Source organism: Ostrea edulis, chromosome 4, assembly GCF_947568905.1.
Source record: "Ostrea edulis chromosome 4, xbOstEdul1.1, whole genome shotgun sequence".
Classification (NCBI taxonomy): Eukaryota; Metazoa; Mollusca; class Bivalvia; order Ostreida; family Ostreidae; genus Ostrea; species Ostrea edulis.
Genome location: NC_079167.1, coordinates 55,161,881 through 55,177,008, shown reverse-complemented (window position 1 = coordinate 55,177,008; position 15,128 = coordinate 55,161,881). Strand labels below are relative to the sequence as shown.

Sequence of the window (15,128 nt, the reverse complement as noted above, 5' to 3'; positions counted from 1 at the left end):
CTAGTAATGAGATACTAGACAATGTGTATTATACAGTTACTGACATTCTTGAGGTCAATACCTTGCTTTAGCTACCCGAGAAGTACTTATTCACCGAACCCGGAGGCAAAGTGAATATCATACTAAAACGTATTAACTGTGAAATGTCAATAATTGTTTTATTATACGATTGAATACCGGTAATTCAAAACAGCGAGATTAGCTACTAGAAACTATGAAACGATACTTGTTCGGCCATCTTTGTATAGCCTGCAGATACAGTACAAGATCTAGTTTAAAGTCATTTATTAGACATTTTTTTAATTACACGATTGAGTGATTTCAAACATCGCCACCGACTACGAGGGCTGACCATACGATACTTTGTTGACCATCTTTGCATCGTGTTCGATGTTACTATAGTTCAACAACTATTTTCCGTTCACCCTTTCATTGCAAGAAGTAGTCGAAAGTAAACAGAAACGCAGATTTTCGTTGTACAACCAAAGCACAATACTCATTCGTGTGACAATATTACATGTATGATATCATTGACAACCGGTCGCGGTAGCTCAGTGGTAGAGCGTTTGCTTCGTGACCGGGAGGTTGAGAATTCAAGCCCCGCTCGTGCCATGGTAGCGTCAAACTAGGTAGTGATTGCTCCTTCACCAAACACTCGGCATTTAGAAGTGAGAATCACGGGTCTTTCGGATATGACCTTAAAATTCATGTATAATTATAATTAAGTGTTATCGTCAAGGATATTTAAGAACTTGCCGCTAACATGTTGGTGTTTCTTGTACTATACGAGTACCATTACAATGATTCCCTGCCTGACCATCCGAGTTTCTTACAAATTGTATATAAATTTTTAAATTCAAAATTTATTTTTGGTACAATGTTGAAAAATTTAAATTAATGTTATACGCTTGACCTCGAAGGCGCATGGAAGTGAATATGTTTTATTTTTCCTAGTTCGTTGGATCTCGGCCAGTCACGACGTTCAAACTTATTCAGTCATATGACGATATACATTTATTGATATTGTTTAGGTCATTAAGATGCTTAGCTACCTAGGGAGTACAATTTTCGCCGAGCACGGAGGTAGTAAATAACTTTGGAGCTCCAAAATAATCCAGCCTTAAATAACATTCTATAAGTGCGTTATGAAGTTAAATTTTGCATATAAAGCCGCCCAATGTCACACAAGATTGATAATCAACTACCAATTTGCAATATGAAAATACATAACATTAGAGCAAGACATCATCCTGCATGCTTATGGTTGTTCCAGTATTTTCAAAACCATTTGTGATCCTAGGAATTAGCACTCACAGAAACCATACTCCTGACGCAAGTGAAGTCAAAAATGGTATCACAAATATAATACATGTACATTTTCGAATTCGGGTCTTAATCAAAAATGAATAAACTTTGTTTTCATGAGTTTATTTTTTAAACATTCAAAATGATATTTTCATACACAAACAATAGACTGTTCCCCCATCATCACAGACTGTTAACACTAGTTAACCTTCGCACTCTCCCTCCGACTGGGTGTCTCCGCAATCTTCTGTTTACACAACTCCATGTTCCTTCGCTCTACCAGCTGGCGGAGTTGTAGAAATTTCTCCGCAGCAGGAAAAAATTTCCTAACGAAAAAGATGTGAACTTGGTGGGTCCAGAAGTTGAACTGTCGCGTGGCCTCGTCTAACTCCTCTTCCTCCTCCTCCTCCTGCTCAGCGATGGCAACACCACCTGCAAAAGTCATCATGTCCAACTGTTGTATATTTCTTATCTTTCCTTTTTCGTGAAATTGTATTTAAATGACACATTTGATGACACCATTGTCCTATATTTTCAATAGGACGATAAACACATCGTCACCATCTTTAAAACGGTTGTACGTCACAGATACACTTATAAACATCAATGTCGATAGTTGGTAAAATGGGTAGTAAAAACCGGGCCGGGCCGGGTCAGATCACCTTCGTAATCCGAATTTTTTAGTTTTCTTCGTTATTTTATTTTCGTTTGGTGTGAAACTTCTTAATCATAATCTGGATGATACATTGGATCTTCACTACAAAAATTACGGCATAATTTTGCTTCACTGTGAAAATATCAACGTTTGTTTATTCCAGGTTGGTAAAATGGGTAGCCTAGGTCACGCAAGCCGTTTGACTTTTGTCTCGTAGAACACTGCATTGACAAACGTGTAGGTGACCTAGACTATAAAATGGGTAGCGAGGAAAAATACACATTTTTCTGCGATTACGATTGAACTATGTGACATAACAATGAAACTACACATGATTTAGATAAATATTATGATAATTTATCACCAAAATGCTGTAGCACTTGCTATGCGAGTCTTGTATATTTAATATTCACGATTTATTAAAACCCGGGCCAAAAGGAAACCGGATACGATAACCCGGGCCAGATATTAAAATTCTGAATAAAATGAGGATGTTAGCTATCGCGTGCACGATCTCATGAAACGTGACATTGCACGGTTCTTACCACTTGGAGGTGTCCTCATAAGAACCATCTTTTTAATTTAAATTTTAACCTAACTATCATTAAGTTACTTACGACGGCGTATTTGTGTCAATTTAACCTAGCAGAAAAAATAGAAATAATCGTTTCTACGATTTATAAAATGGTAAAAACGATGTAAAAAGTCGTTTCTACGATTTATTAAATTGTCTCTACGATTTAAAAAGTCGTCTCTACGATTTAGAAAGTCGTTTCTACGATTTAGAAAGCATTTCTACGATTTAGAAAGTCGTTTATACGATTTAGAAAGTCATATCTACGATTTAGAAAGTCGTTTCTACGATTTAGAAGATCGTGGAAACGATTTAAAAAGTCGTTTCTACGATTTTTAGGTCTCGGGTGACATTGCAATTGCTTGTCGTCTGTCATCATGCGTTAACAATTGAACATTTTTAACTTCTTGATAAGTATGATCATTCCAATTCCTTTCAAATTTGGTATGAAGCATCTTTGGGACAAAGGGGACATAAATGATCAATTTCAGGACTCCTACATCCCTTGAGCCTTAAAGGCAGGGCAAAAACTGCCACAAAATTGAATAATTTTCAACAATCTTCTTCTCTACCACCACATATATGTAAGAAAAACTAAATGCATAGTGATGTAGAGCAGGGAGGCCTACCAAAATTGCTATTTCATGATCCTCAAATTTAACTTAAAATTTAACAAGCATATGCAGACTTACTTGAGTGCCATTTTGAAAATAAAATTTATGTACATATACTGTATTGTTAATTGTTTCATTTAAAAATTAGATATATAATACCATCATTTTATATTATGATTATGCACACTTCATATCTTGACGTTTTAAGATCATCATTTTTAAATTATATATCTTTTATTAATGGAAGAAATGAATACTAGCACTATAAATACAATATTTTAAGTCATTATTATACAGATCATATATTATGGTTAAAATGTTTTTAATTTTTAATAAATTACGATTTTTTTATTTTTTTTTATTTTAATCAGGCAGGGTATCCATAGTAATTAATTGCTCTCCATATAATCCTCTTTAAACTCTATCTTCAATTTAAATATTCATAAAGTAGGCATAATTTATCAGTCGGTGATATTTTTTTAGGACCATTATTATTGGTTAATTAATAAATCGGAATAAATAACGCCGGCCCGGGTCGACCGCATCCGGTTTCCTTTTGGCCCGGGTTTGGAAAAATCGCCGATAATTAAGATAAAAGGCATTTAAATGGTCAAATAATGCATTAAGTATCAAATTCAACTCTATGTGAATTGAAAAAATGCTAGGTTTTCAGCAGCAGATGCATATTATACAGAAAATATGCAATAATGTGTGTTTTGGTCTCGCTACCCATTTTACCAACCAGATTTCATACAATCATTGAATTCCTTACCTATAGGTAATATTATGTGCTAAAATTTGTGACGAAGACTAAATGTATCATTAAGAATATATTCCGTAAGTTTCAAAAGAAACAATGACATATCAACGAAGAAAACTAAAAAATTTGGATTACGAAGGTGATCTGACCCAGCCCGGCCCGGTTTTTACTACCCATTTTACCAACTATCATCAATGTCTTCCTATCATTACATGCATCTATAAGGTTAACTCAGTGTATAAAAAGTCTTAGGCTGCCGACCTATAGATCAAGTGTTCGAGTCCTGCTAATGGATTTTCCCCTGGTGACTTTATTATGAAATATGCAATATGTCTCTAAATAAAATAACATGGTATCATTATACATACTCCATCCCTAACCATTTTCTTACACTGCATACAACCCTATAGCGTAACTATAGAAAAGCTGCAGTACGATGATTTAAATTCATAAGAGGATAAATTTAAAGGAATTTATGATGAACGAACCACCTTGACACTCGGCTATGTAAACATTGCAGAGTCTTTGGTCTTACCTTTTGTTCCCTCGTCATCATCCTCTCCCACGTCCTGACCCTCTGTGGTGTGACCACCAACAGACACGGAACTTTGCATCAGACCGCCTTCCTCAGTGGCGTTAGTGTGAGTACTATAAAACGAGTTACTTTTCTGTACGTCTGGCGCCAGATCTAGAGAAAAAGACATCATTGATTGGTAGCGATTCACAGTAAGTAAATCAAATAAATATTTAGGTGTAATCTTTTTTTATTTTTCAAGTTTAACACACCTTTGGTGGATTCGTGTCGGCTCGTTGTACCACCTTCGACACAACCACTGATAGATCCGCCACCACCGGTCACATTTGAAATTGATTGATGTACCTGATGCAAATAAATACAGTTATAAAGAATTATAGTGCATCTTTGGAAAACTGATAAAATACATGTAGCTGTGAAAAGAGAGATAACTGATAATGCAGACCTCTGGTGGTTTGGCAAGCTCGCCAGTCTTGGTGGTTCCATCAGCAGACGACACCGCCCTGGTTGGAGACTGGGATTCTGGTGAGGCTGTGTTCTGCCTGGGAGAGACCCCACCCTGGGACTCTGCCCCATCCATTCCAACCTATATAATCACAGCACAAAAGATTATGATAAGTTTATATTACAAAAATTAAATATTTCCATTCAATGTTATTCAGTAATAAATGTAAGATAATAAGCTACATGTATATCCTTTTAAAAATCTCATGTCAACTTCCTAATTTACTGGAATTATCACTTTACCCATTGTTCACAACTAATTAAAATATTTAAAAAAGTTTTCTTGACAAAGTCGCGTTCGAATATACATGTAAAAATATTGATAAAACCCAGCAACCGAAATACAAAAAACAAAAAAAAACCCTGAAAAATGAATTTTAACAATATCCGTGTATGATATGACTCGCTGTATATAATTATGAATCAGGTTTAGAGCGACATGGGTGAATGATATATATACACATTTATATACTCATGACAAGTGTCGCGTATAATGGTTTAGAAATTAAGAGGTGCCTGTCTGTACATGATCATATCCCCCCTGCATTTGTTCGCATAAAAAATAGTTTTACTATCTGCATGCACCTTTAATATATCCCCAAAATTGACATCGTTAGAACATGTATGAAGTAGATTTTGGGGATACATATACAAAATTACAAAATAATGGCAATTTGTTAACGTTAATTGGTGCATACGAATAGTAAAATGAGTATTTACATGAAATGAACAAGGTTATGTTAATTCAATAAATGATTCATTTTGTGAACAAAGGAAGGGGGGGGGGGGGGGGTGTGATCATGTTCACAGGCACCTGTGATTCCTTGGGCTGCATATTTCAATATAGAACCACATGGTTTTGTACGGATTCCATTGCAATGAGAGAATTACCTCGCTTTACCACACCCATTCTCTCTCCACACCCATTCTCTCACCACACCCCATTCTCTCTCCATACCCATTCTCTCACCACGCTCATTCTCTCGGCACGCCCATTCTTTCACCACACCTCTGGTGAGAGAACCCACTACACCATCCTCATTGCGTAATCGAGTCAACAGCAGGGTAACGCGATAGAGAACAACGAGACCCTACATATATCTGGATTCGATACATTTAACCTTCTTTAATCAATCTACATATCAATGTAATGTTAATCATCTACATGTACTTTTGTACCTACAATTACGATATAAAAAAGCATAGTTATTTTAGATTCTGTTCTAATTAAAAAAAAAGATAACTACATTGTTTATATAGTAATATTTTCTTGTAAATCAACATACTCAAAAACTACTCAAACTAAATATTTGGTTATCTATACTTGCACCCATATATTTGAATAGGATGTAATCAAATATATCTTGTCAGTTGTAGGAGGGAAAAGATTTATATGGGATTATGAAAAAGGAAAAATTCAGGATTTTCTTGTATTTTTTGACTTACCACAAAACTGACCGACTTTGTCGTAAATAGGCTAAGTTGTGTTACCTCCTACAGATATTTATTTATACAATGAAGCAAAATCAAAAACTATGTAAAATAATTGCCATTCAAATACTGGTATATGTATATAGAAACAAGTGGACTAGTACATGATGTACATGATACAATCATGGCAAAATTTCAAAATATAAAATAATTGTGCAATACAAGATAATTTTGGATGTGCAATGGAAGACTGACACAATTGCAAGTAGAGGTCAAGGTTACCTGGCTATCAAGACGTGACCTTGACACTGGTATTGAGAACATGCTTTGTTCGGGGGTCAGCACAGTGCTGGGGCGAGGAGTCGTGGGGTCTTTCACAACTGCCTCTGTCACAAACACCTCAGCACAACCAATCAGGGCCTCAAAAAATTCCAGGAAAGTCATCTGAAACAGACAAGTACCTGTGTAAGTTGTCTGCACAACATAAATTAGCAAATAAGAAATTACTGCATTGTTGTTTCATCAACTTCCATGGGTATCAAATTACATGGTTTTCTCATGAAATACAGTTTTGTTCAGACGCTATTTTGTAGAAAGATATGTTCCTTTTTTTTATGATCAGCAAAAACTCTACTTCATTGAATGTTTTATTTTGTTGTCTGGCACAAACACAAAATAAACCAAAATTTGTATTCAGTGAAAATTTATGAAACTAGTCTTTCAAGAATTTTACCTCAAGTTCAAGGTTACAGCAACCTTCCTCATCTGCTACATTAGGATCGTCCGTTGACAGAATATCAATGATGGCCTTTGGTGTCAGATCATTGTTTATCAATTTTAAATCCTAAAAAGGAAAAATGTACATATGTTGCATTCATTTGTCTAATTGCTGTTAAACAAATTTTTCTCTTCTTCACAAATAATTTTTATGAAGTTACCTTCATTAAATATAGGAACTCCCTCATTTTAATGGCAGGGTCACATGGTCTTTTCTATAAAGTAAAAAAATGCTGAGCAATTCTAAATGTAAACATACAGCATTCAAAAAAATTCATACTACATTTGCATACTGTACATTTTCAAGAAAATTACTTGTTTGCATCAACAAAAAATCCCACAAAAATAGAAATATTGTTTTACAGTAGAGAAATTCAGAAAAACTTTCATGATCTTCACCTCTTCTCTTAAAGACACCAAAGAGTTTTCAAAAAATTATCTAAGTACAAAGCAATTGTGGATGACTCTGTGGTGTCTATTATTTTGAGTTCAATGGGATATATCAAATCAACATATGAATGAAAATGATTGTTGATGATAGATAAAATGTCATTGATATATCTAAATATCAAGTTAAAGGTCACAGCAAGAGATTTTTTCTACTCATGTAGAGGCTTTTGAATAAATTCTGCCTCATAAGAATATAAATACAGGTCAGCTAATAAGGAGCACAATTTGTGCCCATGGGAATTCCAATAGACTATTGGAGGACCTGATCACCAAATACTCTGAAGAAGCCTATGCATGGCTTACCTTTCTTGGTGTACAGAGTGACTGGTAGATCTCATAGCCTTGATCTAAGTGAACCAGTGCATTGATGGCTCGCCTTGGCTCAGTGTAGAAGTGTCCTGTATAAATCAATAATACTGCCGGTATAGTGTAAAGTATGGTCACCCAAGGATTGTTATGTAAAAATTGCTTTTGTTACATTGAAAATATAAGTGAAAGTTAAATCTCATACCTTTTACATTGCATGCATGTCGCAAGATTTTATCAGAAATTAACTTGGACATGCACCACTGCAAAACAAGTCCTTTACATTCTCTGAAAATTGAAAATTCTGGTTGAATGAAATACATTGTGTCTTACCAACAAATAAAATCATATCAATTATATACATGTATCCTAATGCCAACTCTTTGAGGGGAAAATTTAATAAATGCAAAACTATACATTTGAAAATTTGAAATGATCTCAATCACACACACACACACTCACATGTATGCACACACTGTGAAAATGATAAAACTTTTGATTTTGGCTTTTGGTATGACTTACTCTTCTGCCTCCTCTTTGTACATGTGGTAAGACAGGATAATCAGATTGTTGATGAACTGCCTCAGAAGAATTTTGTCATAAGGATTGTGCAGCTCAAACTTCTCTTTATTGTGACCTGTTAAATAAATGACAGTATTGCAAACATTAATGATTTAACAATCGTGTGATATGCAAAGCTAATACAGTTCAGGACATATCACCGGATCCTACTCTTTTTCATCTGAAGTCAGTCATAATTACAGTGTTAAGGTGCCCCCATTTCCATAATAGTGTGTATATATATTACCTATGGAAGACAATTTTTCTGGTGTAATTTTTATTCATTTCCTGTTCCTGAACCTTTTTTTTTTTTTGTCTTACCAAGTTGCCTGTCCATCTCCATAAGTGTTGTCTCACAATGGTGGAACTGACAGTCCACTAAAAATCTCCAAAACTGCATCTTATTCATCACAAATGTATTGTCTGCACTCTCATCATACCCCAAGTTACTGTAGTAATTGTAGATCTTTCTCAGAGCACTGATGTGTCTCATCACAACATACAAAACCTGTAACACATTAAATGTTGTACAAAAGCTATACAAATATCAACTTCTAAACACAAAATACAAAACATACCATGAAAATATCAAATGTTCACTTCTCAGTACAACATACAAAATCTATACAAACATTAAATGTCAAATTTTTTACACAATATGCAAAACCTACACAAATATTGACTTCTCAACACAAAATACAGGTGTGAATTTTAATACATGACAAAGTTATTACAAATAAGACAGGACCTATCGGTATTTACTGACACTGTCTTCACCAGTGGCCCTATTGCTCTGAGTTTGATAAATTAACACCCAAATATAGAGGTTCAGGGTTCTAATCCTGATCTAGTCTCATGCATTTACAACTATACACATGTATCTGTGCACGCATCAGACCAGTTTGATTGCCATACAGTGACCAGATAGCTCAGTTGGTAAAACATCTGACTAAAGATTCAAATGTTCCAGGTTTGAATTGAAGTGGTCTGGTCCTTTATTTTTTCCATTTACATCTTACATGGACACCTCGAGATCAGCACACATTTACCGGAGTTCTTGAATTCCAGACATTTACTACACCACTCATTTTCCCTAAGTACTAGTATTAGCTTTCAAACATACATACATACAGTGCTCTTACAACCACATGTGAAACCCTGATCCTTTAGCATTGAAAAAAAATCAGCATTTTAGGATGGTCAACTAGTATTTAGATTTTACCTGATTAGCCTCTTCTTCCTGATCAGTCTCTGTGAAGTTGGATAGCAGGTGGCCAATGTCCAGTTGGAAGCTTGGACCTATGGTGTTTCTACTCTCATTACTATGGACTGACAGATTGTCTGCAAAGTTCATAACAATATATTAAGGAATATTATAAAAGACAGACTCAATCATGTGCACACAAAAAGATACCTGTGCCTGTTATTTTCCAAACGTGAACAGATTTCTTTTTTACCATATGGCAACGGAGTTCTTGTCCGAATCTGACTGATGTCAGGAGTGGTGGTGCCATCCATAGTAAAATCTGGATACTCCACAATGTGGTCATTGGCAAACATTCCCTCATATATTCTTCCATTTTTGAAAACAAACTTTCCCTATAAACATACAGATAAACCAGTTATTTTAAAAAGTCCATTTTTGCCACTTAAGTTTATTTCAACAATAACAAAAGAAAAGATGAATTTATCTTTTTCAATGAATTAATATTTAGAAATGAAAAGAATTGGTAGACCACTTTGTTACTACTGCTATCAAAACATCACACCATGGACCATGCAAGGCAGTGCTCAAGCAATTACATCAACATTTAGAAACATATACATGTATGCCACCCTAGCTTGTGATAATATTGAAAAGGGTCAACTTTAAATTTAAAATGCCTATAATGATCATGAAAAAAGGAAGATACCAGTGCACCAAGATATTTAGTGGACAATATTTTTTTATGTCTATAGTAGTTAGATCCCTGACCTTTGACCTCATGACCAAAATCAATAGGGGTCGTCAACTCCTTAGGGGGTACCAGTAAACCAAGCTTGAAGTCTATGTAACAAAGGTTCTCAGAATATTGTGCAGACAATATTTCCTTTTGTGCAGAAAAGATTGACATCTGACCTATATATGAAGTTATATCTTAAAATCAATAAAGAGTATTCTTTATATCCAGGGTTGTGTTTGACAAGATCGTAGCAATGTAGTGCTGGATAGTGCTATGAAATTGAATGAACATCTAGGCTAGCCCTACATAGAGATAACAAGTGTTAATTTATACAGTACATTCAATAGACCAAGATTAGGCTTAGCAGTTAGGCTAGCCGCTATGATCTTGAATGCAACCCAGACTAGTAGTTTGATCTTTACCTGTGACCTTAAAAACTAATGGGGGACCTCTACTCTTTATGGGGTACAGGTATACTAAATTTGATGTCTGTCATGAAAAAGGGTTGACAAGATAATAAAATGGCAATATTTTCTTATCTCCATAGTAGTTTAATCATTAACCTTATGACCTAAAAATCAACAGGAGTCATCTACTCCTTAGGATGTAGCAGTGTACTAAGTTTGATGTTTGTCAAGCAAAGAGTTTTTATAAAGATATTGAGCTGATGATATCTTCCCATGTCTAGAGTAGATTGATGCTTGACCTTGACTTTGTGACCTCAAAATCAATAGGGTCATTTATTACTTAAGGGAAACAAGTGTAACGGTCAACTGGGTTCGATCGCCGGTGGCCAGATAGCTTAGTTGGTAGAGCACCTGACTAGAGATTCAGGGGGCCCGGGTTCGAATCCTGATCTGGTCTGTTGCAATTTCTCCCTTCCTGTTACATTTGGTGCCGTAAACCAGCCCCTGGAACTGACAGGTGAAAATGCCTGCCAAGGGATTAATATCCTGGGTTGATGTCTTCAAGTGTGAAGACATTTAAGGAGGGAGGAATGTAGCGATCAGCCGGGTTTGATCGCCGGTGGCCAGATAGCTTAGTTGGTAGAGCACCTGACTAGAGATTCAGGGGGCCTGTGTTTGAATCCCAGTCTGGTCCATTGTATTTTCTCACTTCCTGTTACACAAGCAAAGCAAGTTTGATGTCTGTCAAGCAACAGGAAGTCTGAAAAGTCGGACTGTGGCACAATTTTACTTATCTGTTATGTACCTTTCCATGCTTCATGTTGTCTTTCCAGCCCCCTTCGTACTTGGCCCCATTGGCGTAATAAAAGGAACCAAATCCATGCCTGAGTCCATTGACAAAGTCTCCATCGTACATGTTTCTGAGTGGATACTGGGACCCTGTAACCCTCCTCAGCATCCAAATGTGCTGGCCGACTCCATGCTGTAATGGTAAAACAATCAGCATCAGCATAGATTTAATATGGTACATTGTACTCTAGCTTACAGTATACAGCTGTATTGAATATGCCATAACTCAATTACAATTTGTCTGCTCCTACTTTGATACACAAATTTTTTCTATACCTTTTGTTCTTTTTTGGTACAGGAAATAATCCCCAAGTTTTAAATAAATCATTGATTAAGTAATGTAACTAAAATCAACGTGTGCAAGTGAAATGGAGTATATTCAAATATATATCAAAAAGTTACTCTAAAGACAAAAAATCACTTATGACACTGATATCCATTCAGAGGGATTATTTTACCAAGTGAATGCAACACAGATCTCTAATATGGTAAATGTATGGTGTATGTAATAAGATATTCCCCTCATCTTAAAATTTTCACCTTTTTCACTCAAATTTATCAAGGGCTATATTACATTCATCTAATATACAATAGGAAAAATGGGCAAGAGCAAGTCTAAATGTGATGAAATCATATTTCAAAGTGTTAAGGTGGCTCACTACACCCTGAAATAGTTTCTCAAATCAGTACAAATTGATTTAATCATTAAAGATATGATGATATATAATTTGTATACATGCCAAACAGGAAGAAAATATGCAAATTTGGATAAAAACATGATTTTCAAAAACAATATTTCAACACATATGAACAAAAGATTCTGGCGGATTTGAACTCGAGATCTGCAGTTCACCAGCCAAATGCTTTAACCACTGAGCTACAATGATAGACAAACAAATCGATCAATACAAATAATTTCACAAAACATTTAAATCGCCATCTTGTGACATAGTGTCATAAAGAGTATGAGCTTTAGTGTAGTGAGCTACTTATATATATATATATATATGCACTTCCGTACAATAACAACAGACCTGGATTCCATTCTCCCAGTTTCCTGTGTACATCTGATTCCGATCCAACCATTTCATGGTTCCCTCTCCGTGCCGAATGTTGTTGAACCACATCCCTTGATAGATGTTCCCAGAAGGGTACTGACGAGTCCCCCACCCGTGTTTGACATTGTTGATCCAATCTCCATCATAATATGACCTACCCTCACTATCATAATCCATTTTCCCCTGTATAATTGGAAACAAATGAAATTGAGAATAATTGTCATGATCCTTTAAATTTCAGACATTCATCAACTGACTAGCAGAATTAAGGTTATAGTAAGGTATGTGCTATGCATGTAATTTCAAGAAAATAACTTAATAGAGGCTTATTTATTCTGAATTGAAAAATACTCATATTTTAAGAGTACATATTTCTGATTCCTGGTTGATAAATATTTTATATGCTCATTAACATTCTTGGATCACAGGCACTTGGGGCATGATATTTCTGAATTATTACCTTATTTTTTTCTGATCTGGGATAGATTTCTATTTTCCTACTTACATTTTGTAAATGTGCATTAAAGATCATCCAAAAATATTACTTTTCCGTCTCTGTCACGTATTAATAAAAATCATGTTTATATAAGTGATTATGGATCTTTAATGCATATTTACAAAATATAAGTAGAAAAAAAATAAGCCTATCCCAGATCAGAAAAAATAAGGTGGGTTTGGAATGATCATGATCCATGTCCCAGGTGTCTGTGTCTTGGATCACCAAATTGGAAAATAATCTGACCTTGCCATGTCGTTTGCCCAATGACCATTCCCCGGCGTAAGATAACTTGTTGTTTTTACACCTATAAGTACCAATTCCATGCCTCTTTCCATTCAGAACCTCACCATCATATATACTAAAAAACAAAACATACAATCAAATTAACATTTTACTTCAACAACTGTAAGCAAATTACAGATACAGTAATATTTTTTAAAGCTTTTCAATCAAAATAAAAAGTTTTATTTTAGCATGATACACTCAACGCAAATTCTACTCAAAGAAAACAGTGATGTCTTACCTTCCATCAGGCCATTTGTAGACACCTTTTCCTGTCACTTGGTTTTGGAAAAATTCTCCCTGCAATGCATAAATTCTTTTTTTTATTTAAATTGAAGTACCAATCATGCAGTACTGGAGGCAAACAGTGTTTTGCTTATACAATATTTTAATCATCAAGCTGAATAGGATTGAATTGGCCAAGTCATTTAACATATTACAGTTAATTCTTGTTCATAATGTATACCCCAAAAAAAATTGAAAATTGTTTATTACTTTTGTATTCAATCCAGATACTTATATCTTTTATTGAAAAATTGACCTAGAAAATATATTTCACCTTTTTGCATGGGGCGAACAGTTCTGGATTATTTGCAATGCCATACTGGATAATGTATTGCTTTAAAATCATGAGACATATATATAAATTAGGATTACCTGATACTCCACTCCATCACTCCACGTATATTGACCTTGGCCATGCATCAGCCCTTCACAAAATTGTCCCTGTAATTATGTCATAATTAAGTTCAGGACACACAGAAACGGTATGTTTTATTTTTATCCAATTTTAACACACATTAAATCTAGATCACTCAAGTCTGTTGATCATTCTGCAAACACTTTAATCAACAATACTGAATTGTAATGTATGGATTCAGATTATAAAACAGGTGATAACCGTCGTACAGGATTTCTGCTAATCTCAGCGAGATTCGTCGAGGCTGGATATTTGGAGTAACGCCTCTTCGGCCAAATATCCAGCCTCGACGAATCTCACTGAGATTAGATTTTTGAATGTATGAATATTCTGCAAGATAGATCATCTTAACCAAATTTCAATGAGATTATGAAGTTGGGGTATAATTATATAACACTACTGAATGCCTTTCATTGCGTACTCAACTTTACCTTGTAAGCATGACCTCCTGTAAACAGAGCGTGGCCTTCTCCTTCATACATTCCTCTTGTTTTATCGCCTTCAAAACTAAAAGAAAATGAAAAATTTAAAATACATGTACGCTTGAAAAACAGCCACATTATCACAGAGTATCCTGTTTCTAGGTTTTGTCGTCTGCATGAAATATTTTCGAATGTTAAAATCTAACAAATTTAATACTTACGTCTCAATGATCAGTTCAGAGAGAACAGGTTCATCGTAAATGGGTTCTGGTGACGGTTCTTTAGGAGGATCAATTGTCATCTCGGTGTGTTCCTCCGTGCGTGAAGATTCTGTCTCCAGCGCCAAAGATTCATCCTTCTTGTCTTCTTCTGCAATGGACTCCTCGCTCTTTTTTGCACTTGTTTTTGGTTTTTTAGGCATTTTGCTTTTCAACTTATTCGTTGTCAAGTCGGAAGTCAATGTAAACAATCGAAGGCCCGCAGTAAATGATTGACA

General features: G+C 35.1%; 1 protein-coding gene across 1 annotated transcript; it reads right to left on the bottom strand.

Moving 5' to 3' along the window:
- Positions 1-1,412: 1,412 nt before the first annotated feature.
- LOC125670751 (radial spoke head 10 homolog B-like) lies at positions 1,413-15,122 on the bottom strand. Its single transcript, XM_048906103.2, has 20 exons — positions 14,854-15,122; positions 14,642-14,717; positions 14,168-14,236; positions 13,752-13,810; positions 13,472-13,586; positions 12,706-12,912; positions 11,628-11,804; positions 9,930-10,071; positions 9,695-9,813; positions 8,794-8,980; positions 8,434-8,548; positions 8,117-8,199; positions 7,909-8,003; positions 7,317-7,370; positions 7,112-7,222; positions 6,661-6,822; positions 4,889-5,029; positions 4,695-4,788; positions 4,444-4,596; positions 1,413-1,737 (listed from the first exon to the last, which is right to left on the bottom strand). Exons 1-20 carry the CDS (start codon positions 15,051-15,053, stop codon positions 1,505-1,507), a joined length of 2,592 nt encoding a protein of 863 aa, XP_048762060.2. The 5' UTR covers positions 15,054-15,122; the 3' UTR covers positions 1,413-1,504.
- Positions 15,123-15,128: the final 6 nt, after the last annotated feature.

What these genes read in the sequence shown, in the direction of transcription:
- LOC125670751 (XM_048906103.2), bottom strand. Translation starts at nt 15,053, where the DNA reads ATGCCTAAAAAACCAAAAACAAGTGCAAAAAAGAGCGAGGAGTCCATT. An exon ending in TACAAATGGCCTGATGGAAG is followed by an intron (nt 13,587 to 13,751) that starts GTAAGACATCAC and finishes TTTGTTTTTTAG; the next exon opens with TATATATGATGGTGAGGTTC. An exon ending in CCGACACGAATCCACCAAAG is followed by an intron (nt 4,597 to 4,694) that starts GTGTGTTAAACT and finishes CTTTTTCTCTAG; the next exon opens with ATCTGGCGCCAGACGTACAG.